Raw genomic sequence first — 26,483 nt, forward strand, 5'->3', positions numbered from 1 at the left:
AATAAATGAACTCAGCCCCCTACTGATTTGACCAAAAACAAATCCCCCAAAATGTGACTTGTGTGGGCAAAATATTACTTACTTAAAGAGCTATTGTTCTTTACACTCAGAGTCTGAGTGTAAATTAAGTGACACACAAGGAAGAAAGGTCATGTAACCCATTCCTAAGAAAGTGTCATGGATTGAATTGTGTGCCTCCAAAATTCATACTTTGAAACCTTAGCCTACAATGTGATTATATTTTGTAATTAAGGTTAAATGGGGTCATATTACTTGATGGGATTAGTATCCTCATAAAAAGAGAAAAGACACCAGAGACCTTATGCTCTCTTAAAGCAAACAGAGGAAAAGCCATGTGAGAGAAGGAAGACTCACCAGTAACAATCCTGCTGGCACATTGATCTCGGACTTCCAGCCTCCAGAACTGGGAGAAAATAAATGTCTGTTGTTTAAGCCACCCAGTCTATGGTTTATTATAGCACTGAGCTGACCAATACAGTGAGTAGATAGTCAACAAAATCATATCCACGTATAAATCAGAGGTTATAATTATTAGGGAGGGATTTTAAAATACCAATAATAAATATATTCGAAGATTTCATGAAAAGGAGAAAATAGGCATGTACAGATGAGAAATTTCAGCAGAGAGATGTACACTATATAAAAAGCTAATAAAATGGTAAAAATAAAAAATAAAATTAGCAAAATAAAGATATTTTTCCATAGGTTTATCAGCAGACTGGACACATCAGAAGAAAAAAAAATCACTGGACTGAAAGTAATTATCAAAACTGAATCATAGAAAGAAAAAAGAGTGAAACAAATGGAATGCTGCCTTGAACTAACAAGGAAAATGGGGACAGGCTCATAGATAGAGAGCAGGATGACAGCTAAGGGGGTGAGGTTACTGTGTGGAGAGACTGAGCAAAAAGGTTAAAAGACTGATGGACATGGACAACTGTGTGGTGATTGCTGGAGGGAGTGGAGTGTAAGGGGACCAACTGTGTGGAATAAATGGTGATACGACATACAATAACAATTTTAAAAAGAAATAATAGGAGCCTTAGAAGAAATCAGAAAATATTTTAAGAAAAAATGGCTCAGAATTTTTCAAAATTGATGAACAATATTAACCCTCAAATCTAAGAAGCTCAGTGTCCTCAAGCAAAGTAAATAAAATAAAGCCATATGTAATTATACATCATAGCTAAACTGCTGAAAAACAAAGATGAGCAAAAAGTCTTAAAATCAACAAAAGAAAAAAGGGACACGTTATCAATACATATAAGGGAAAAATAATTAGAATGTTAGCTGACTTGTCCATCCAAGATAATGGAATCCAGAGGACAATGGAACATTTTATAAATGTTTGTCATTAACTTAGCATTCTAAAACCAGAAAAATTCTTCATCAAAAGTGAAGATGAGCCCTGGCTGGTGTGGTTCAGTGGATTAAGTGCAGGACTGCAAACCAAGGCACCGCCAGTTCTATTCCTGGTCAGGTCCCATGCCTGGGTTGTGGGCCAGGTCCCCAGTAGAGGGTGCACAAGAGGCACCCACACATTGATGTTTCACTCCCCTTCTTTCTCCTTCCCTCTCCTTCTCTCTAAAAATAAATAAAATATTTTTTAAATTGAAGGTGAAGTAGAGATATTCTCTGACACACAAAAGTTTGAAAAATAAATTCCCAACACACTTGTATTACAAAAAAATGCTAAAAGAAGTTTCATAGGCTGAAAGGCAATGACACTGGATAGAAATTCAGTTCTGTAAGAAGAAATGAGAAACACCAGAAAAGGTAAATAAGTTGGAAAATATATAAGACTTTTTAAAATATTATTCATACAAACACTTTTAAATCTTTTAAAAAGAGTATTGTTTATTAAAACAAAAATAATAACACAACTGCAGAGTTTATTGTCTATGTAGAAATAAAATATATAACACCAAAAGCAAAAAGGCAAAAGTAGAAGTTGTGAGGGGTTTACAGAGATTTGTAAATTTTACATCGAGAATCAGCTGCTGAGAGAATAAGGCATATTCCTGCAGTAAAGAATTATACATATTACAAAAGACAAATTGCTCTATTCTGCTGAGCCATAGTTGAGATAAAGGGCTTATTCCTGGAACAATGAGTGAACAACTGACCAGAACTGCCAATCAGACTGCTGGACACACAGAATCAGAAAGTCAGAGGGCCCAGAGGCAGGCCATTATAAAATGCAAGTGGAACATCTGAGATTGAGCTTAGACAGGCTTGGGGGTCTAAGCAACTTGCACAAGCTACCTAGCTTAGCTCTGAACATCACTGTCACCCATGATTACTGCACAAGTTCATAAACATGGCCCCATCATCAGTTAATTTTATGACTAGCTCACTCTGGTTAATTTAACAGGGCCACAGATGCCCAGGTATTTGATTAAACATTATTCTAGATGTCTCTGCGAGGGTGTTTTTAGATGAGATTAACATTTAAATTGCTAAACTGAGTAAAGCTGATTGCTCTTCATAATGTGGGCGGACCTTATTCTGTCAGTTGAAGGCTTGAATAGAACTAAAGGCTGACCCTCCCTGACTAAGAGAATTCTCCTGTTTGGTGGCCTTCCAACTGGGACTTCTTCTCTTCCTAATTCTACAGCAACTTCTGGCCCTTGGACTCAAAGTGGAAATGGGTTCTGCAGATTTTATATTGGCCAGCCTCCTTAATATCAGGAGTGATATCTGTTTTAAATCTCTTATATACATCTTCTCGGTCCTGTTTCTGTAGAAAACACTGACTAATATACTCATGAAGAGGGAAAAGCCCAATCTTGGTCCATGGACGGGTTGGCTTAGTGTGTGGGTATAAGCCAAAGTAAACAGTAGCTGAAATAGATCCCCATTCAAGTGTGACCCTGAAACAGAACAATACAAGAAACTCCCCCCATTGGGCCAAGCTTTGGGTGGTACTTATAGTTATCTGCTTGAGGGGTGAAAAGGTGTAGCCAGTGGGGAATGGCTTAGCACAGCTGATCAAGGTCCTGAAAGGAGAAAGTCTGAAGGATTGTGATGAAGGAAATCTGTAGTAGGAGCATGTGGCTGGACATATGGAATGAGATTCAAAGTCTGAAGGTTTAGTATTGCACATGATCCCCAAAGAGAACTTATGACAGTAAAGGCACCAAACACAGGTACACAAAATTGACAGCTGACATCAGTCAGCATCCACATTGGCCACCTCTTGCAATGGAAACATGGGTAGCCACGGTGGCAGAAATGGAGACGACACAGTGGCTGAAAAGCTATAGCTGCTACCAAATCTGCCTGCAAGAAGCAGAGATCAACTCTAAATCCCTGTTATAGAACTCTTGGTGAGAGTGTCTGTGGCAGCTTGTCTGCAATACAGCCAGCATCAATTCCCTCTTTCCCTTAGTGCATGCCATTGCCCCCATCAAGAGATGGAATCTATTCCTCTCTTCTTTTAAACCCAGACTCAGCCTTAGTGACATGGTTACCAACAGCAACATGTACATTCAGAAAGTTCTAATGTTAGGTTCTAATAAACCTTGTAGCCCTGGCCAGTGGACCAGTTGGTTGGAGCATCATCTCCTGCACCGAAATGTTGCAGGTTTGATCATCAGTCAAAACACATACAAGAGGCAACTACTTGGTCGATCTCTCTCTTTCTCTCTCTCCCCCTCTAAAATCAATAAACATATCCTCAGGTAAAGATTTTTTTTTATTTTTATGGCCTTGCAACTGTCACCTGGACCTCTTTGAGTGCTCTTTCTTGAAACTTTTACTTGAGAGAAACTGGCTGTTGAATAAGAAGTCAGTCTAGTAAGCCAAAGCCGCCCCAGCTAGTCTCTGCCCTGCCACTTCTTCTATCATCCTAGGTCTGTCCTTCCTTCACTCTCTTAAGCTTTAGTAAACTTACTTTCAAAATTTAAATAAAAAAATAGAAGTCAGACTTCTACCTTAAGAATGCCATGCCATAAGAAGACTAAACCATCTGGAAAAGTCTTAAAGAACGAGATATCAGGGGGAGAGAGAGAGAGAAAGGCCAAGGTACAGTGAGACACCAGGCATGTGAGAAAGAAGCCACCTTAGAAAGTAATCCTCTAGCCTCAGTTAACCCAGCTAATGTCATGTGTATCAGAGATAATTAGCCAGCTGAGTCCTTGCTGAATTCCTAAGCTAAGAACTCATGATTAAAATAAAATTGTTATTGTATGCTGCTAAGGTATAGAGTGGTTTATTAAAACCAACCAGCCAATATTAGATTATCTTGGAAAAGGCAATACATTATTTGAACCATAATATGCAAATATTCTAGGTAAGGGTTAGCCTTTCCTATTTGCAGGCCTGAGAGCTTAGATAGTACCTGACCCTCTGTCCCAGCGCCTCACCTAACTTCAGTTCAAATAAAGGGAAAAACAGCAAAGAGGTACAGGAGTGAGCACATGACCCTAGATTCTACTAGCCAAACCCCATTCTGTACCAAGCAAAATCAGCTAAAATGCCAGATAGGAGGTAATACCTTGCAGTGATAGGAGTGTCATGCGTTAGCATGTAGTACTTTAAGTAATTGGCCTTTATATGGTTCCTAACAGAATTCTAATGGCCAAAATATATAGCTCAAAGCACCAAGCAGAAGTGGTCACACTTACCATCATCCCTGGTGACCTACTTGAGGAGTTTCCCCAAGCTGTTGGAGAAGCTTCCTACTGTTGCAACTCAGGGCTCTGCGGGTTTAGGGGTCTCAGTTTCCACAGAGGAAACATCCTCCTGCAGACATGGAAAAGTCCCACTGATCTACATGACACCTCTGCTTTCTGAGCCCTTAGCTTCTCATTCCAAGATATCCACAGCCAACGAGAGAAGCCATTTGATGTGGGCTGCCTAGCAAGGGGATATTTCTTTGAGTGAGGTGGCTTTCTTCACGAATCCTGAAGAGGACCTGTGTTCGAGGCTGAATGATGACAGCATTCCCAGCAGCTAGAGAAATAAGACTCTGCATCTGCTGGGAGAATCTGGGCAGTGCATCACACTGGGGTCTATCCAATTCACTCTGTGTCTGAACAAACTATTAAGAGTGAACTCCTGTTTCGTATTTTTACTTGACCTAGTAACATTCCTAGTAGCTGCAAAAGTAAACCCAAGAAATTTTGTTTGAGTTTTTGTTGTAGAGATGAAAAACCATAGTAAAAAAACAAAGGTTTTTAACTGACTGATGCAGCAGAGTAAAATGTCCAGAAACAGGCCCAAACATATAAAATCAATTGGTGACTGACGGAGGTGACACTGTGGGTTAGCAGAGAAAGGAGAGTCACATTAGTACATAGTGCTGCGTGACCTGCACTTCCAAGTGAAAAATAATGCATTTTGTCCCTTACCTCACATATGGATTATAGATCTAATTGTAAAGCTAAGATTTTAGAGGAAAACATGTATCATCACATGGATATCCCACTCTCTCACCTAGTCACTTTCCACCCTTGCCCCTTCCTGTTCCTTCTTCTTCAGCTGATAAACACTGAAAACAGTATGGAATTTTCTCAGAAAACTAAAATTGGACCTGCCTTTTGACCCAGCAATTCCACTGCTAGGATTGTATCCTAAGAACCCTAAAACACCAATCCTAAAGAACATATGCACCCCAATGTTCATAGCAGCACAATTTACAATAGCCAAGAGTTGGAAGCAACCTAGGTGCCTGTCAGTAAATGAATGGATCAAAAAACTATGGTACATATACACAATGGAATTCTATGCCGCAGAAAGAAAGAAGGAGCTCCTACCTTTTGCAACAACATGGATGGAACTGGAAAGCATTATGCTGAGTGAAATAAGCCAGGTGTTGAAGGACAAATACCATATGATCTCACCTTTAACAGGAAGCTAAACAACAAAACAAACAAGCAAGCAAAATATAACCAAAGACACTGAAATAGAGAACAGGGGAACAGTGACCAGAGGGGAGAGGGGAGGGAATTTCAGGGGAAATAGGGGAGGGATTTAGGGGAACAAATATAAAAGATACATGAACAACAACTAAGAAGGGTGGAAATGGGAGGGAGGGGGGAGGACGGAGGGTGGGATGAGATGGGAGTAATAGACAGAAAACTGTACTTGGAAAATAATTAAATAAATTTTTAAAAAGGAAAAGAAAAAAACACTCATACTATCAGAAGGGAAAAGTCAGATCTTCCGTCAAACAATAAACTCACCTGAACTCATACATTCTCTATTTTCACTCATTAATATAGAAGCTCTACCCCTGTCCTATCAAAGGATAAACAGACAAGTACATAAAAATAAACAAAAAACACATCACTTTTATTCTAAGTCTTCATTCTGTACCTCAGTTTCCTCACCTGTGAGAAGTAAAATTGGTAATAATTCCTTTGTCATTGGATCATTATGAGTATTAAATTAATAATGTGTAAAATACTTAAAATATTGACTGGCCCAAAGCAAACACTAAGTAAACATTATTTACTACTCTACCCAGCCCAATATTTTGAGGAACTTGACTATATTTGTGGTCTCCACTTCCTCACCACTCATTCACTCTTCAAAACAAAAATCAAATAACATAGCACCCATGCAAAACCTCTGTAAAGTCTTCTCACTGCATATGGGATATAAGATTAATCCTTTACCATATACTCTACAAGACCTAATGTGATCTGACCCCTCTTCATCACAAATTTTCTCTACATTTTTCCATTCTGTTCAATCATTACACTTCAGATACAATGACATTTATTTCCCACCAGCATCCCAAGGTTATTCTTACCTCCATGATTATTGTTTTCTCTTTTATTTACCTACTCTTATAAGCTACCATGAAAGTAGAGATGATGTCTGATTTCTCACCAATGAATCCCCCAACACTCAGAACAATGTCTGATACATACTAAGTTCTCAAAGAACATTTGTCCCGACATCGAGAATCAGCTCATGAAAACCCACTCTAATCTGGTTGTTTTCCACATCGTGCCAATGAAGCACAATTCCAAATCTAGTAGTCACATCTCTCCACACATAGTACTCCTCTTCCCTGGTAGTCCACAATTCATTCTATGAAACTCTCCTCTTTTGGTTTTTGTGAAACTTTCTTTCTTGGTTTTTCTCCAATCCCACTGCGTTTTCTTCTGTTTTCTCTGTAGGCTCCTCCTGCTCTTTGGATATGTAAGTTTTGAGTGCCACAGGGCTGGGTCCCAGGAGTCCTCTCTCCCTAGATGACATGTGTAATATGTAACAGACCACATGCTGCTTCAGTAAAGAAACTGCAATGAACAATTTCAGTTAGAAGGTGAGAAAAAATTCTGGCTTTTTCTAACCCAAATGGAATTCCTGGTAATACACAAATCTTCAGAATAGGTCAAATTATTTTTCTTCATGTGCAAGATAAAACAGGGAAGTCCCATATCAATTCATGCATACCCTTGCCTTTGGGACTTTGTGCTATTCTTGGGCTGGTTGTCTACCCTTTCAGCCTGAGCATTGCTTCTCTGCTCCACCCAGGCTTGCTGCCTGCTCTTCCTCTATGTCACTCACCCACTCCCAGAGCCTCTGTTCTCACACTACACCCTATCTGTACCTCCTGTTTGTAATATCTATCATGTGCTCGCTGCAGGCACACACAGGCAGGGTATGACAGCAAGATGATCTTGCGTGAGATGAGGAAGAGCAATTAACATTTGTACATTTTATTACATGGCCAAAGATCACCTCCCTGAATAAATTTAATTCTTCATCATACTTTCTGTCATTCAATTGCCACTTCTGCATGTTCCCCTCCACCAGTCACTGTACCCTTCTTTCACATTTTAAGGAGATATACTTGACTTGCCACCAAGCCACACCATGTCAGAAATCAAAAAGAAGGGCCAAAAGAAACAAATAAGCTATGGTACATTCATTTTTCTCATTTACTTTCTGCCACCTCAAATACTGCTTAATCTATAAAAATCAGGACTATGCTTTTTTTAGGGTATCACCTTTAAAAACACAGAAAGGGTCTTAAAGATCATTATTCTAAGTGAACATATTTGATTCACTGTTCACAGGCAGAGAATTCTACAGCTTTCAGTCTCTCAAACATTTTTTGCTTAGTAATCTACATATATTTCCTTTTGCCCAGTACCATCACTTTATTAGTATAGTTGACAAATGAAAGGGGTGGCGGAATACTCTCAAGAACTATTCTTGGAATGGGTACTTGCCTGGACAGATAAATATCATCATACTTAGAAAGCTGATCAATGATGAATAAAGATTGGTGAAGACCAGAAGAAACTGCCAAAGCTCTTAGGACTTAAAACTCTAGAAAATAATGGTTAGCAATAAAAAATAATTATCTAAATTATCATTTGATTTATGACATCATACCTGTTCATCTTTTGTTCCAACTTCTTCTGAACTACCTGAGCAGAAAGAAATTGTAAATTATTTGCAAGTTCTGATATACCTAGCTCACCTCCCGGAAGTAGTAAGGCTGCAGTTCAGGAAGTTGACTTGTTTATTTCCTCCCTCCTATTTCAGAACAGTTTGCCTCTCCAGAGGGATAACACAGGGTCATGCTATATTGGGTTTCTAAGGGCAAACCAAGGCTAACAATGCACAGAAGATAAGCCACACATCCCCTCTGGAACAAATAAAGAGAACAAGAGAAGTGACCATAGGCCACAGATTTAAACAGTCATGGGGAATGGAAAATGGATGGAGTGGTGACTGGCTTAATTTAGTAGAGGGGGGTGAATTCTAAATACCTGTAGTGAGGACAATAAAGAGAAGCAAGCTTATCCGCTCCACACATTGGAATTCCCTGTTTAGTAGTCAGTCTCCTCACCATCCACAAGCCTATAAACTCCTCCTAAAGGCCAAATGAAATCTGCCTTAAGTTTTTCATCCCAGAACCTAATACAAGGCTTGATTGATAACAAGAGCTCAAGAAGTCTTTGTAAGTGAACAGAGTGAATATATTAATTTTGTGACATATCTACTGATAGGCCTATTAGCGTACCCTTTAAAATCATCTTCTACTTTCAATATTTTTTAGGGAGCTCAACTAACATTACAACTATATTATTTAGACAGAATTTATAAAAAGAAATTAGCGATAGACAATAAAGAGAAAGTGTTAGCATGGTACAATATTTTACTAGCTTTCTTTTGCTAGTGTAACATATAACCTAAACTTAGTAGATTAAACCAACATAAATTTTTGTCTTACAGTTCTGGAGGTCAGAAGTTCAAGCTGGTTTTCACTGACCTAAAACCCAGGTGTCAATAGACTATCATGTGCTCACTGCAGGCACACACAAGCAAGGCAGCACAGCAAGGCAATCAGGCATGGGATGAGGAAGAGCAATTAATATCTCTGCATCTGCAAGCTCTGGGGGAGAATCCATTTCCTTGCCTTTTGCAGCTTCCAGAGGCAGCCCACATTCCCTTTGTCTATCTTTAAAGACAGCAACAGGGACAACTTCTTCTCAGTTGCATCTATTTGATCCTGTTCATCACATATCTCTCTGGCTGAGCTATAAAAGGGACTCATATGTAATTAGATTGGACCCATCTAGATATCCATGAAAATCTCACATCAAGATTCTTATTTGAACCACATCTGCATGGCTCCTTTTCATATGTAAAGTGATACAATCACAGTTCCCAGATTAGGACATGGATATCTTTGGGGAGCTACTATTTTGCTAACCACAGTTGTATTCCAGCCAAGTACCATGGGACTGGAATACAACTGTATCAGGCAGATGTCCTCATCCCTTCTTAAAAGGACCCTGTTTCCCTGAAGCAAGCTCAATGTCAGCCATTCTGACCCTGGGATGGAAATTCCTCCATAAAATAAATCATACTACCTTAGGGTAAGCCCCTAAATGCCCCCTCTCCTAACAGGGTTTTTTCTGGCTTTGCTCATTTCTCTCACAGCGGTCACCTAACTACCCACATCCAGGTGTGTTAAACTATTTCTTTTTCAGAGAGACAAAGACACTAACCATGCAGAACCATGCATCTACTACAATACGGTGAAGATGAGAAGGAAATAAAATGTAAATTAACCCTCAGAAGACATCTTTTCAGTTCATGTTTTATTGGAACATTGTCTTTTCGCAGCTAAAGGTCATTCACAAATCTAAGTTTTTGTTATAAGGGTTTTCTTTTCAATTTAGTAATGATTATTTTTCTCACTTCTGCACTTTGCTTTGCTTTTCCCTCATCATTCAAATTGGGCTGATGGTCTTACCTTTCTGTCTTCCATAGTTATTAAATAGTATTTCTGCCAATTCAAACATTCCTGAGAGTGAATTCACCTTTCCTCACAACTTGATCTTCCTGTGTCATTTTTGACTTCTGTACTTCACAGCATCTTCTCTTGGGGTATTGTGTTCAGACAAGCACTGATGGGCCAAATTTTTATTCCCCTCCCACCACCACGGTGCCAGCAGTCAGAGAGCCCAAGACATTTCTTAGCATGGACCTCTGGAGAAAAGACAGATGAGTGTTTTTCAAATAATTATATGCTTCTCTCGAGATTTGACTGTGTATCATAATCTTAAGAGGTTATTTTTCTGATTCTCCAATGTTTGAACATAGGAGCAATAACAGAGCTTACATTAGATTTTTCTAAAATATATTATTCATACACAGACAATGCTGTGCCTCAACCTTACTTGAAACCCTTCAGGAACCATAAACAGTTAAGCAGACATTTCTGGGGGGCCAGAGGATGTGTGATTCATAAATAAAACCTAATTACTGTACTTATTATACTGATTTCTCTGGGTAATCAGAATTACGAAATGCTGTCAATGGAAATTTCCATTTCCCAGCACTGGGAAATATTTGAAAAATGGAACAAATCCTCCTTGCCAAAAAGCTTTATTAGGGAAGTTTTTAAAAGGTTTTAAGTTAAAATTCCAAATAATCACAAAAGTCAAATGTTAAGTGATAGTGTGTTTGTAGGTAGTAACAAACAGGCTAACTAATTCATAAACCTTCCCTCCTTATCCACAACTAGAAATTCATTCTTCCTTTCCCTGGCTGACCCAAATTCTGGGTGCTCCTGTGTTTAGCCTACCAGCTTTTCTAGAACATCACTGCAAATTATATCTTCAGTTCTCCCCCACACTTGTGTTAGCCACATCTTCACTGGGTAGCTGTCCCACTCTTTCCATAGAACACCCTCTTACATCATAACAACGCCTTAGAAGTGACCAGAAAAATCCTCCCTGAGACTCACAGCTACACCATTTTCCTCTTTACTAACACTGACCTTGGCTTCCATTGCTTAGGTTTTGCTCTCTTTTCTTCTCAGGTACTCGAGGGCACAGGTCACCTACAAACACTTGCTCATCAGTCTTCCTCTCTACTAGAGGTCCTCATCACCTACATGCCCTTGCTTGTAACCACCAGAAGGGTGACTTATTCATGATTCCTGTCACTGGTGATAACAGCTTTGATTCTCCTTCTTCACCATCCCACCCAATAATGTGTATTTCTGTGTTTTTATCAGCGACTTCTTTATGTCTTATCTCAAGTCTTCTTTGATCCACAACCTCCTTATTCAACCATATTTCTTACATTCATGCATCTGACTTTATACAAGTATTGCTATAACATTACCCAGTAAATAACAGTAGGAACAAACCATAATTAGAAATTTAAGTGTCCAGTTGCTGTTAAAGTCACTGGTTTTATAGAATGATAAGTACAAAGAAATCTATTTCCTTTAATTCTAAGCAATAAGTAGGGCAACTCCAGAGTCAATCAGTATCCTATCTTACTCATATTGGCTTGCAGTGAGAAGACAATACTTACTTTTTCTTTTTTTAAATCCTCACCCCAAAACATGCTTATTGATTTTAGAGTGAGGGGAAGGGAGGGAGAGAAACTTTGATATGAGAGAGAAACATCAGTTGATTGCCTCTCATATGCACCTGACCAGGACCAAAACTGCAACCCAGGCAAGTGCCCTGACCAAGAATCAAAGCCATGACTTTTCGGTTTAAGAGACCACACTCCAACCAACTGACTCACACTAGCCAGGGCAAGAAAACAATATTTCAAACAGTGAATAAGGCAGTACCTCTACAGATCTATTGAAATGCAGTCTAAAAAGCTATAAAACTTATCACAAATATATCCACCTTTTTTATTCATTCAGCAATTCCTGGTTTGAAGTCTTTAGCATGAGTCATAAAGCCAAAAATAATTCAAAATAAAAGCAAATTGTTCACTACTATAAAATTCCTGGAAATAAAATGATTGATAAACTATTGTACCTACCACTGTGCTTAGCACATAATGCACTCTCATGAGTGACTGTTGAATGGAATGGATGCATTAATGAATTCACAGTATGGGAAGAAAGTAATGATATTTATTTCCATATACTACCCCTCTGAAATATATGCTGTTTCATGAATGAGTGCCTAGCATTTGTTTAAAAGAAATATATAAATGACTGTGGAACAAGGTAAACCTGGTAGTGATGACACATCACCATGTTATTTGACTTCATTCTTCTGCCTGTCACAGCATCCAACCTTCCTGTCAGAACTCATTCTGGCTTCCTGACCGAAACTATTGTCATAGTCAAGGTATCTGCAAGGAAAACCACAAATAACAGGGAAAGCTAACAATTTGTATTCCCTTCTCTTGAAGGGAGCTCACACATCAGCCCTTCTCCTTTCACCTCTACAAACTCTTCACCAAACAGCATTTCTACCACCTCTCCTTGGGGAAATAGAAAACCCAATGAGGAGTAAAGTAGCAAGAAGCACGATGAATACAATTTCAATTCTTTCTCAGGTAACAGTCCTTTTCCATCTTCATAAGTGTTCTCCACCTCAGAGAAGCAGCAGAGCCAAAGTTGTAAGTTACAGACATGAGATTCTGCCTTAACTCAGTGGTTGGCCCTCTTCTGGAGAGTCAAGTCCAAGCTTTGATCAATTATTGATTATTTCCATCCTTGGTAGAACAAAGGAATTATTTTGGTACAACTGTCCAGGAATGTGAACCTACTCTAAAGAAAATATAGTGGGCACAGTTAGACCCAGAATCCCAGAGTCCCTACTCTTGGATTCAAGAAGCCCTCTGTTATTAAGAATAAGAAAGAAAAGTTGAGGCGAGTGACAATATAACATTAGATGACTCCCCTCTTTGCTTCAAAGTGTGTCTGTATCAGACCCAGATTTGCATCAGACACTTGGTTCGTGTTACAAAGCACCAATTTTCACAACCTTGCTTTCACAGCTTCGCTGCAAGGATAAGACTACGACAGAAGGTCATCTGCTTGCTTCTTCCTCAGTCAATAAGTACGCATTGCTATTACCCCAGCTCACCTACAATTTAACTACTTACTCTAATAATATGGAAAAGATAGACATTTTCTATGAAATGACACTTTGGATGAAGGCAGTTTGTTTCAGTTTAGCTATAGAGTCACCATCAATTCTAGAGCATGTAAGAACTGACAACTAAAATCCATCTACAGCCTTTAATAACCAGCAAAGGTCAATTGGGTCTACAGAGACGCAAGTCACACAATGCTAATCACCGTTTTACACAATCTGGTTGAACATTTCAAAGATCATGGTAGGGAAAAGCAATTGGTCCTGTGATTGAAGTGAAATTGCCAGTATTTGATTGGAAAGAGACTAGTTTCTTTCCTTTATTCTTACTTATTCTATTACAGTTGTCCCAGTTTTCCCCTTTTGCTCCCCACTGCCCAGCGCAATCCCCGCCCCCAATCCACAGTCCATCTCCACACTGTTGTCCATGTCCATGGGTCATTCATACATGTTGTTTGACTAATCACTTCCCTTTCTTTCCACCATCCCACTCCCCTCTTCTGGCAGCTGGCAGCCTGTTCAACATTTCCATGTCTCTGGTTCTCTGGTTCTGTTTCGCTCATTAATTTATTTTGTTCATTACATTTCTCTTATAATTGAGATTGTATGGTACTTTTCTTTGGTTGACTGTCTTATTTCACTTAGCATAATGGTCTCCAGTTCTATCCAAGCTGCTGCAAAATGGAGGAGTTCCTTCTTCTTTCTTCCTGCCATGTATTATTCCTTTGTGTAAATGAACCACAGTTTTTTAATCCATTCATCTAGTGATGGGCACTTAGGTTGTTTCCAACACTTGGCTATTATAAATAGTGCTGCTATGAACACAGAGGTGCATAAGTTCTTTTGAATTGGTGTTTGGGATTCTTAGAGTCCCTAACCCTTGAGTCCTGGATTGGTATCGGTCCATGGCCTGTTCGGAACAAAAGCCACATAGCAGGAGATGAGCAGTGGGCAAGCAAGAGAAGCTTCCCTCATATTATCACCTAACTTCTTCCTCCTGTCCATCTCCACCCCCATCCATGGAAAAATTATCTTCCATAAAACTATTCCCTGGTGCCCAAAAGGTTGGGACCATGGTCTTAGGGTATATTCTCAGCAATGGAGTTGCTGGGTCAAAAGGCAGTTCCATTTTCAATTTTTTGAGGAAATTCCATACTGTTTTCCATAGTGGTGCACCAGTCTGCATTCCCACCAAAAAATGGGAACTAGGATTACCTTTTCACCACATCCTCGCCAGCACTTTTTTGTTTATTTCTTAATGAGAGTCATTCTGACTGGCATGAAGTGATATTTCATTGTGGTTTTAATTTGCATCTTTCTGATGGCTAGTGATGTTGAGAATTCTTTTCATATGTCTATGGGCCATCTGTATGTCCTCCTTGGAGAAGTGTCTATTCAGGCCCTTTGACCTTTTTTTAATTGGTTTATTTGTCTTCCAGGTGTCGAGTCATATGAGTTCTTTATATATTTTGGAGATGAAACCCTTGTTTGATGTATCATTGGCAAATATGTTCTTACATACAGTCAGTTCCCTTTTCATTTTGATGATGGTTTTTTTAGCTATGCAGAAGCTTTTTAATATAATGTAGTCCCTTTTGTTTATTTTTTTCTTGATTTCCCTTCCCCTAGGAGATATATTGGCAAAATTATTGCTATGTGAGATATCTGAAATTTTACTGCCTATGTTTTCTGTTAGGGCTTTTGTCATATCTTGACTTACATTGAAGTCTTTTATCCATTTTGAATTTATTCTGAGGTATGGTGTAATTAGATGGTCTAGTTTCTTTATCTTTCTTTCTTTCTTCTTTTTTTGCATCTACCAGTCTAGTTCTCTCAACACCATTTATCGAAGAGGCTAGTTTTACTCCATTATTTACTCATGCCCCCTTTGTCAAATATTAATTGACCACAGAGACATGGGTTTATTTGTGGGCTCTCTATTCTATTCCATCGATCTATGTGTCTGTTCTTATGCCAGTACCAGTCTGTTTTGATTACAGTGGCTTTGTAGTATAGTTCAGTACTAGGTATTGTGATCTCTCCAACTTCGTTCTTCTTTCTCAAGATTGCTAAGGCTGATAAACAGATATTAAAATCCTCAACAAAATATTAGGAAACCAGATCCAGCAGTACATTAAAAAGTTTATACACCAAAGTAGGATTTATTCTAGGAAAGCAAGGATAGTACAATATTTGCAAATCAATAAATATATCACATAAACAATGTGAAAGACAAAAATCACATGATCCCATCAGTAGATGCAGAAAAAGTATTTGATATAATCTGGCACACATTTATGATAAAAACAATCAACAAAGTGGGAACAGAGGGAGCACAACTTAACATAATGAAGGCCACCTGCAAAAAACTTACTGCCAACATCATACTCAATAGGCAAAAACTAAAAGCATTTCCCTTAAGATCAGGAGCAAGGCAAGGACATTTGCTTTTTTCACTCTTATTCAACACAGTACTGGAGGTTCTAGCCACAGTGATCAGACAAGAAGAAGAAATAAAAGGCATCCAAACTGGAAAGGAGGAAGTAAAACTGTCATTATTTGCAGACGACATGGTAGTGTGCATGGAAAACTCTATAGACTTTGCCAAAAAGCTACTTGACTTAACAAGTGAATTCAGCAAATTAGCAGGATTCAAAGTCAGTATTCAGAAATCTGTGGCATTTTTATACACCAAAAATGAACTATCAAGAAGAAAAACTAAGAAAGAATTCCCATTTACTATAGCAACAAAAGAAAAAATAAAGTACCCAGGAAGAAATCTAAACAAGAAGGTTAAAGACCTATATGCAGAAACCTATAGAACACTGAAGAAAGAAATTGAGGAAGATACAAATAAATGGAAGCATATATTCTGTTCATAGATTAGAAGAATTAACATCATTAAAATGCCCATACCACCCAAAACAATCTATGGATTCATCGCAATTTCTTTTAAAGTACTAACAGCATATTTCACAGATCTAGAACAAATATTTCAAAAATTTATATGAAACCAGAAAAAGAAAAGGGATTACTTTCAGTCAAAGTAAGGATTCCATGCTTGCAAGAAGCTTGTTGCTGATTCCATGCTTGCTTGCAAGATGCTCAATCCATGAAGCACTTGCTTTTTCTTTTCATTCACCACTGTCACTGAAGTACCCAGTTGGCCTCTTTAGCCACAAGTAAGTCACCAACCCAGGTTCTTCCAGTTTGTCTTCATCTGGAAAGGAAGCTACCCTCAAAGCCTGACACATAGTATATTTCAAAGATAAATGATGAAGTTTGCCCCAAGAGGCCTGTCCACGTGCCAGGCTAGGAACACTCACATATAAATTCAGTTTCCAAATCAACACTTTGCCCCAGTATCTACATGCCCTTGGATTTTTCCTAACTCCTACCCTTCAAATCTGGAGCAGCCTTCATGTGCCCTTGGGTGAAGGATCTTTCTTTCTTTCTTTCTTTCTTTCTTTCTTTCTTTCTTTCTTTCTTTCTTTTTCTTTCTTTCTTTCTTTCTTTTTCTTTCTTTTTAGAGAAATAAGAAGGGAGGAAGAGAGAGAGAGAAACTTTGATGTGAAAGAGAAACATTGATCAGTTTCTTCTCATACACCCTCTAACCCGGGCTCATCCCACAACCCAGGCATACGCCCTGACCAGGAATTGAACTGGCAACCTTTCAGTTTGCTGGACGATGCCCAACCAATTGAGCCACACCAATCAGGGCAAAAGTTGTGGGTTCACTACCTGTGCCACAGCTGGATGCCTGGTCAGTTATCGTACATGGAAAACAGCCAGAGATTTCTGAAGACAAAAATCATACAATAATTTCTAATAACCAAATCAAGGAAGGAAGGACACTATCCTATCTTATCTTAATGAAAGATTAATCTCTAATGGCTTTGAGAAAGGCTCCATCTCTGTGTGAAAGTCAACCCTTACTTGTCACCCATTATGTGATGGCCATGGGAAAAATGATACCACATTCTTCCCATTCGCAAGTGGCTCCCCCAGAATTCTCTTTCACATGTTACTCCCAGGGCTCTGTGGTCAGCTAATAATTTTTTAAGCCCACTCTTTAGTGAAAAACATACAACCCCCAGCAATACTTTACATATGAACTTATATTTGCAAATACATTCAGTCTTTTGTTTGTTTTTTTTCCACACAAGATCCTCATCAAAAAAGTTTTACTAGAATAAAATAGAACCAAGGATGTACCAAAGCTCACCTAAGACTCAAGATTAGTCAGTTTTTGACAGTGGGTATATATACTTTTAAAATTTCCTCTTCAACTCGACTTTGGAAATGTTCTCTCTGTCAGCAAATCCTTCCCCTTCTCATGTACCGACTGACATACTACCTGGAATTTAAAAGAAATATGGACTGGGTAAGGGTTTAGTTCTCCTGAGAGTGAAGTTCCTAGATACAGAAGAGGTGTGAAACGTTGAAATTACCAAGATTCTTGTGGTTGCTATGTTGGTAATAATCTCAAGGTAGCCTAAAAAGCAGTAGGGAGCTGGGTCCCCTGAGGCTCCAGTTTCTCATTTCCAAGGATGTCTGTTAGTTAAATTGAAGCAAAGTGGATGAGGCAGGAGATGGGGTCAGGAAGCAGGCTGTGCTGGAAGGTTTTGTTTGCCTTGTAGGCTATATGGAACAAGAAAGTTTCACAGTAGAAATGATATTTGGAGAGGATACATCTAACAGTATGAAGATAAGAGGCTAATGATTTAAGAACATGAGGCTTGGAGGATGGCAGTGAAAATGAAAGGAAAAGGAAAGAAAGTACAGAACAATTTAAAAGAAAATTCTATAGGACAAGGTAGTAAATGTATGTAAGAACTGAAAGATGAAGAAACTATTCTAGGCTTAGAAATATAAAACTGGGAGTAAATTGGGGCAACTTTAAAGGAAGACAGGTTTGGCCTGGGACATAATGATTTCTGAATGGCTTTATGATGATGAAGGCCTCTAAGTTGGCAGCTATAAATAAGTATCAAAACTCAGGTGACAATCTGGAGCACGATAAATGGAGGCAAGTATTACCTACCAAGAGGTGCAAGTCGGAATCCTAAAATAAACCTATTCTCCAGTGAAGAAAGAAAGTAGAGAAAGAAAATAAGTCTTGAGGCCAGTTTTTAGGACATGCCACTGGGTAAGAGATGAAAGGTAGGAGTGATGAAACAGAAGATGGCACCAATTTCTATGGAGGAACTTAGAGACATTAAACAAACACCACTGGATTTGGTGACGAGGCTACTGACTATCTGTCAAGGGCTGGTGGTGGAAGCCTCATTTCCCTCTCACTCCCCTATACTGAACAACAACAACAAAAAAAAAACCAGAATGGTAAATCTTTAAATTCAAAGCAAACACCAGTACTTTTCTGGGCAACTGTCGGACACTTTCCATATGTCAGTTCTGTAAATATAAAGACATAATCAGGTCACTTAAAAGGTTGGCACTATCAGGACTCAGAGGCCAGCTGAGCATTTGTGCAGCAGCCTGCTGGCTCAGCTGCGCTTTTTATCTGTAGTTGAAACAGAGATCAGTGGGTACAGCCTGGGAAACTCCTTCCATGGGCATTCTCCTTGGTAATGCAGGCAGCCTAACTTGAAAGACCTTCAATTACTCTCTATAAGTGAGAATCTTTGGGGATTTGAGTGGGTGGGCTGATTAATTAATTGCTTGGTCAGTCAAATTTTGTTTTATTTTGTTTTTTAGATTTTTTTTTTCAGAGAAAAACATCTTTCTCAACAGGCCTGATGAAGCAATAAATCCTGGACATCTGTGTCTTGGACCACAGCAGCTCAGATAAAGAAAACTTCTAGCCTATGAATGAAATCTACCATGCCAAGAGGCAGTTGCCACAGGCAGCATTGTGTGAGCTTGCCAGGTAAGAGCCATGAGAAACAAACCAAAGCCACATCCTACTGGGCAAGCTGAGACAGCCAAGCAGGTCCAGGGACCAATATAAGCCATATGGAAAGACTGGAAGTAATTTGAAGGAAGGTAAGCCTAAGAGGCTCCATAATCTTGTGGTAGTTTTTTTAGAAAGGCTCAAAGCTCCTGGCATAGGCATCTTAGTAAGTTAAAGAAGCCAACTTATAGCATATACTTTCTCCTATGTATAAGAATTTTTAAAAGTCTGTCTTATTCTGTTTTCCCCCATTTATTTCTTATCCTGTACTTCTTATTTCCTTGTTGAGATGTCTTTTCTCCCATCCTCCATTACTTCAAAATATGATGCTCCCCCAACTTTTGAAATACCCCTATTTGCAAAACTCCCCCAACCCTGTTCACCCTTCCACCCATGAAAGTGATCAGACTCCCACAAGCCTTTGGTTGATTTCTAAATGCTGTCCCTGGCTCATAGCTTCCTGTGATGAAACTGAAACCAGTTGGTTACTTATGACATGCAGCTGACTCCTTACCAATAATCACAGCCAAAAAGCAGCTAAGACTCATCTCTGGGTCAGGCTCAATCTCTACAAGAGTAATTGTGATGGCACAAAAAAAAACAATATCCTATCATAAGGAGCAGGATCGCCACCTCAATGCTAAAGACAAAGGAGCTGTACTTTTAGACCACCTCTTGAAAAAAGGTTCCACCATGGCACTTGTCCACCACAGAAAAACTAGCTGAAGCAAAAGCAGACTCCTGCCTGAGTCACTAGCCAGACAACACTCTTAAGTCCATGGAAACAACAACATCATGCACAACAAATCCCTTTTCCTTAGGGGACCATTTTTATGCTTCTGGTTGGTTGGTTGGTTGGTTTGTTGGTTGGTTGGTTTGTTTTAACTTCAGGATTCTTTGAATTTTCTCAGCCCAGAACCTGTGCAGATACGTTATCTCCTCTGGTTTATAGTATACCTCTGCCTACCTGCTAGGGCACATAAACTGTTCTCACATAATGCTTTGGAACATTAGCAAAGTAATCTTAGGCACAGAGAACTTCAACACAAAACCAAATATTCAATAGCTAGCCAATATTTAAAGTATTCAAAAAAAGTTTAATGTAGCTGAGTGTTTAAAAAAAATTTTTTTAAATAAAATAAAAAACGGAGCACACACTTTGGCATTCAGAAACCAGATTAGCCCACTTCTGCCTTCTCAGGAACAGCAAAGTCTAGACAAAGGCATGTGTTCTGTGCTTACTCTGGCTATACAAGAAAAGCCAATTGCTATACAATTGGCTTTATGAGCCCCACAGGGCTCATATATTTGTTCATTAAAAAGTGCTTTATAGCCCTGGCTGGTGTAGCTCAGTGGATTGAGCACAGGCCTGCGAACCACAGGATCGCGGTTGATTCCCACTCAGGGCACATGCCTGGGTTGCAGGCCAGTTCCCAGCAGGGGACTTATGAGAGGCAACCATACATTGATATTTCTTTCCTCTCTCCTTCCCTTCCCCTCTAAAAAGACAAATAAATAAAATATTTTTTAAAAGTGCTTTAAATAGCATTTTCTATAGTAGTTTGAATTAACAAATTTTAACAAATTAATCTGTTAACCAATTTATTTACATAACTAACACAATATAATGAACAAAATCCAAATTAAATAGACTGTAAATATCTGATCAGGCTTTGGGTAATCTGTTTATAGCATACAAACTAACCATGAAATGAGAAATTCTGTGCGTGTGCAAGAAGCATATTGATGAAGAACAGAAAGACCTACAGCCACCAGCCAGGCCCCAGAAGGAGCAATGCCACCCAACCTGGACCACTGAAGCTCAGGAGCATGGCCTCAGGAGGATATATTGGCATTCCCTGCCTCCTCAACCCTCCAGTGTAGCATTCTCTTACTTCTAGTGAATGACCTTGCTTCCTATTTTACCAAGATACCTAAAACCATCCTAATATTCCTTGTCTACAATTTAATTTCCACAGATTGGTCCTACACTCATCCTCACATTTAAATTATAACTAGTCTTCCTGCCTCCAATTCTACCCACCACCACCACTCCAATGTTCTACTTCAAACTAATCTACCTTCCTGAATACCAATTGCCTTTATGGCACTCCTCTGCTCAGAAACCTTCAAAGAATCCACATGTCTATCAACATGATGCTCTGAAACTTGACCCTGACTGTTTTCCAGCATAAATGTTCTCAACACAGATCATTCCTTTTTTAAAAGATTGTCTACTCTTCTGTCTTGTTCCAAGACTTCTAGAAACAAAAATTGAGGCAAAGATCACAGGGTATTACTTTATTTGGGGGAATGTAATCCCAGCACAAGAATGAAGAAAAAGAAAAATGAGACAGGGAAAGATGACAAGCAACGTAAGATAAACCTAACAACAAGAGCCTCTACTTCACGATGAGCTTGAAGAATCTCAGCCAGTCACTTGGTAGGTCACCTGTTCAGCTACCCAGATGCCTTCAGACAGTCTGGTCAAAGAAACTATTTTTCAGATCAAGGAAGAAAAGGAAAGGATATTTTGCTGCACAAATTCTTTCCAGCTCCTGGTTTTATTTAGCCAAAGTCAACTCTCCCACACCACTAGGCTGCACATTCTGAACCTTTTACAGGCTGCTTAGGAAGCCAGAGTCCTTGCTTAACAGTGTTAGTTCATACAAGTATCAAAGCAGTAGGAGGATCCAGAGACTCCACTCATAGACCTGGACAGCCTCATGTGGTAGAACATCGTAGACCACAGATTCTGTGAGATTCAGTAGCTCAGGCAAAGCAAATGGGTGGAAGAGGTAGAGGTCCTAGAACAAGATGAGACCAAGAAAATCTAGAAGTGTTTAAGCTATCTGCCCAGCCCTTCCATAAAATTTCCCCAATGATCATTCAATTCCCTGAATTCCTTGTCTGGGTGCTTTTTTACATACTGCTAGGTTGTGAAGATTATTTAAAGGTGATGTGTGTATGTGTGTTTAGTCTCCATTAAATTTGAAGCTCATTAATGGCAGGTACCAAGCCAGTATTTCCATGTATCCTCATCTTAACTGGCACAGTGTGGCTGCATAAATGGTAGCCCATTCGTAGTTGCTTAATAAGTGAGAGAACAGGACAGCCCAGAAAACAGATCTGAGGGTAACCTTAGCCTAAGTAAACAGGAACAGCCTCTTCTCTTTTGATTTCACAGAAATATCCTGAGCTTTAGAAGAAACCCTAACAGACATTCTATTTTCTGCACAATGAAAAGTTATCATTTCCTACACAGTGAAAAATGTAAATGGTACAGGTTCAAGAACTACTTAGAAGCAATTGGCTGTTATTTTTAAAAAGGTTGGGGGAGGGATTCAGCACAGAGACACTGGCAGCTGCCTCTCCAGCCCTCTCCCCAAAGCCGCACAACTGAATCATTCTCTCTATGACTCCAGTTCCCTCCCAGCCACCGCCCCTCTGTTGGAGCCCAGGGTCAAAAGTTTAAAAAGTTCAGCAAAGTCAGGGTTATGACAACATTGGATGATGCTGCTCTCCCACAGCCAGTAGGTATTTCTAAAGAAAGCCAAACCCTAAGCCAGAAATTCACTTTTTCACCAAATCAAGACATACTGTTGATCCCCACACCGATCAACCTGCCAACGAGCATTAAACCAGACATGATCTACACAGGACATGAAACACCAAACCTGAGACTCACAATTCTTTGCTGGTACGTCTTAAACAACTAGGTGAAGGACAACTTCTTTCAACAGTCACACGATCAAAGTCACTGCCAGGTTTTCAATACTTAGATAGTGAAGACCAGATAACTACTGTCCAATGTTCTTGGATGAGTTGAGTGGGTGTGGACTAGGATGGAGATCCTATAAATATGTCAGTGGGCAGATGCTGTATTTTGCACCTCATCTAGTACTAAATGAACAGCAGATAAAAGAATTGTCATTTTATTCATTGTGCTTTACCAAGTGGCAGATCTCACAGGAGACTGTGAAGTTTCAAGTTAGCCCAAAAGAGTTTCTCTGTATACAAGTATTGCTGCTTCTTAATACAATTTTTTTTGAAGGACTAAGAAGTCAGAACCAGTTTCAAGAAATGATATCAAGCTACATGACAGAGCTCATCAAGGCAATTAGTTTAAGGCAAAAGGGACTTGTCTATAGTTCACAGTGTTTCTACCAACTTACCAAGTTTCTGGATAACTTATATGATGTGTGATTTCCAAAGAATCAGTACAAAGACTCATGTCAAGGAGCTTTTTTCTACGTTTTCTTCTAGGAGTTTTATGCTTTATGGTCTTAAATTTAAATTTTTAATTCATTTCAATTTAATTTCTGTGAGTGGTGTAAGATAGGGGTCAAGTTTCACTCTTTTACATGTAAATATCCAGTTTTCCCAGTACCATTTATTGAAGAGACCATCTTTTCTTGATTGACTATTCTTGGCTCCCTTGTCAAATATCAGTAGACTATATGTGCATGGGTTTATTTCTGGGCTCTTAATTTGGTTCTACTTGTTTGTCTGTCTGTCTTCATGCCAGTACCTCACTCTTTTAATTACTATAAATTGATTATATAGTTTGAAATCAGAGAGTGTAATTTCTCCTGTTTTATTCTTCTTTCTCAGAATTTCTTTGGCTATTCAGGGTTTTGTGGTCTTCTTTTCAATTTTTGGAAGTGTTTAAAATATATTGTTGTTAATTATTTTTTTCAATGTTTAGTAAAATGCACCAGTGAAGCCATCTGGTCATGGATTTTTGTTCATTGGGAGATATTTGATTACTGATTCTATACGCTCACTAGTAATTAATCTATTCACCTTTTCTCCTGATTCAATCTGGGTACATTGTAAGTTTCTAAGAATTTTTTTCTATTTCTTCTAGGTTGTCTAGTTTGTTGGTGTATAGTTGTGTTGCTGTTATTTTTATTGTTACAAGTCTTGAAGTACTATTTGACTTTCAAAATTATGTACATGAATTACTTTTTTAAAATATTTTATTTATTTATCTTTAGAGGGAAAGGGAAGGAGAGAGGGAGAGAAATATCAGTGTATGGTTGCCTCTCCTGCATCCTCCACTGGGAACTGGCCCACAACCCAGACATGTGCCCTGACTGGGAATCCAACCGCAATCCTTTGCTTCGCAGGCCCGCACTCAATCCACTGAGCTACACCAGCCAGAGACTGTACATGAATTACTTTGACAGAAATAAAAACTAGATTAAAGTCGGAAAAGAAGAAAAATGAATGTGTTTCCTCTCCATCAGGAAATTAGATAAAAATTAGACTTTGTGTTCATTATTCAAATATATACATATATTTTATAAACAAATGCCAATTCAAATTCAAAATTATGCCATATGGTGAAATGGTTAATACCATGGACTCTGCAGACAAATTCCTCAGTTCAAATCTCAGTTCCGCCTCTTTTGTAGCTATGTGGCCTTTGACAAAGTTTTAACTTTCCTGTCCTACAGTTTCCTCATAGATACAATGAGGAAAATAAAAGCACCTATCCCAAAGGGTTTTTGTAAACAATAGATGTGTAGTCAGTCATCTGCTAAGCCTGAAAACCATACCTGAAGTTTGGTTTAATAAATAAATAAGATTATGAGGCCTGAAAAGGAAAGATGGGAACAAGCAGAATTATATATATACACTGCTGAAAGATAGAAGGGATTTTGGAGATCAGCTACACAAACCCTCTTTTTTCATACGTTCCTTGATAACTCTAACTTAAAGCATGATTGCTAATTCCCTCCCCTACAATATCACAGCACATGATATGTATATAAATCACCTCATTTGGGTTTGTTGAATATGTAATTTTAAATCCTTTAGGAGACTATAATCATACATAGCACGTTATTGATGAAGTATAAATGTGGAGTCTTTAGTAAACAAATAAGTGAAAAGTAAAGGTATGAGAAGAAGAGTAAGAAAATCCAGATGGAAGTTAAAAGGTGACTGGCCAGATAACATCTAGCCTACACTCCAAGAAAAGCATTTATCTAGTTGATTGAAAAATATGTGGGTCCCACTCAGCAAGCTGCTATTTCTCCATTCTTCTGTCACCTCAGCAGATACGGCTTATCACTGGACTAGTCTTGTCTGTTCTATTTGTGCTGTTACCTCTGCTCTTCATTCTCTCTGTTTCTTAAACACCCAATTGGGTCCTTCCCCTCTGTGCTACTTCCCAAGTTCAAAACTACTGCTCTAGAGGTAGGATACCACAGCCCAGGGCAAATGCCAAACCAAACGTACTATAACTTCCATAGTGACTAACTTTTTTCTACTCCTACCCCAAAACCCAGAGACTTCTCTCCCAAAGAAAAGGGTACACCTTGTCCTGCTGCTACTCTCCACGTCTGCCAACACTCAGCACCATTTACATTAAATTATAAATGTAATATAAGGACGTTTCAATGTGCCACTTTCATAAAGAGATCGTTTATTCAATTCTGTTGTAATTGAATATTTGTAGCCACTAGACCACACTAGCCCAGAAATATGTCTGTCGTGGGCCCAAGTTCCACATACAGGCATTTTATTTCAAGCTTGCTTTAAGTTTTTCCTGCTACAGTGAACTTTATCAGATTCTGTGTCTTATCCACAGTATTGAATTACAACATTCTATTGTGTGAGGATGGTATAGTAGATTGTGGGAGGAAGGAAATCTTTCCTCCCCCAGTGTGGCTATTTTCCACCTCAAAGGAGGGTAATAAAGGGATACCTTCCAGAGAAAAACTTTGAACTGGTCATGAATTTGTAGAATAAAATGAGGAATCATTTTCCCCCCAAAGTGCACATTTTGAAGGAGAGTATTTTTGCTCAAGAAAGCATTTTTTTTGCCAGAGAATTTATGTTTAATAGGAAGTCCAACTTTCACCAAAGCTGCCAAGAGCAACACAGATGGTAGCTGAGGCTGAAGGGAATTTAGAATGGACAGTGGAGGAGGAAGATGATGAATACCAGTTGTGGGCTTGAGACCAGCTGCAGAGAATGTGGCTCTCTGTTATCTTACTAACCTCCTTCTATCCAAGTTTCTCCCTCAGGAAGTGAGGTCCACCAGAGTCTGTGAGGAGCTGTTTCAAAAAATCATGGAGAAGTAGACCCATGTGGCACAAGAGGTGGACTATAGCACTTGTGGAATTGTGCTGCTCACCTCCCCCTTGCTGACCAGAAGGAGAAAGATGGTTACCTGACAGAGTCCAGCCGTTAGC

The 26,483-nt window shown here is 39.0% G+C and overlaps 1 protein-coding gene across 1 annotated transcript; it reads left to right on the forward strand.

Annotated features, from left to right (window-relative positions):
• Window positions 1-15,931: 15,931 nt before the first annotated feature.
• On the forward strand, window positions 15,932-23,481 carry LOC118995721 (progesterone receptor-like). The gene is given in 4 exon segments (XM_037058820.1): window positions 15,932-16,018; window positions 22,701-22,938; window positions 22,941-23,105; window positions 23,108-23,481. Coding segments are annotated over 4 exon segments (864 nt in total).
• The last annotated feature ends 3,002 nt before the right edge of the window (window positions 23,482-26,483 follow it).

The sequence above is a fragment of the Sturnira hondurensis genome, unplaced genomic scaffold (assembly GCF_014824575.4).
Source record: "Sturnira hondurensis isolate 20B ecotype Veracruz unplaced genomic scaffold, ASM1482457v3 Scaffold0010428, whole genome shotgun sequence".
NCBI classification, from domain to species: Eukaryota; Metazoa; Chordata; class Mammalia; order Chiroptera; family Phyllostomidae; genus Sturnira; species Sturnira hondurensis.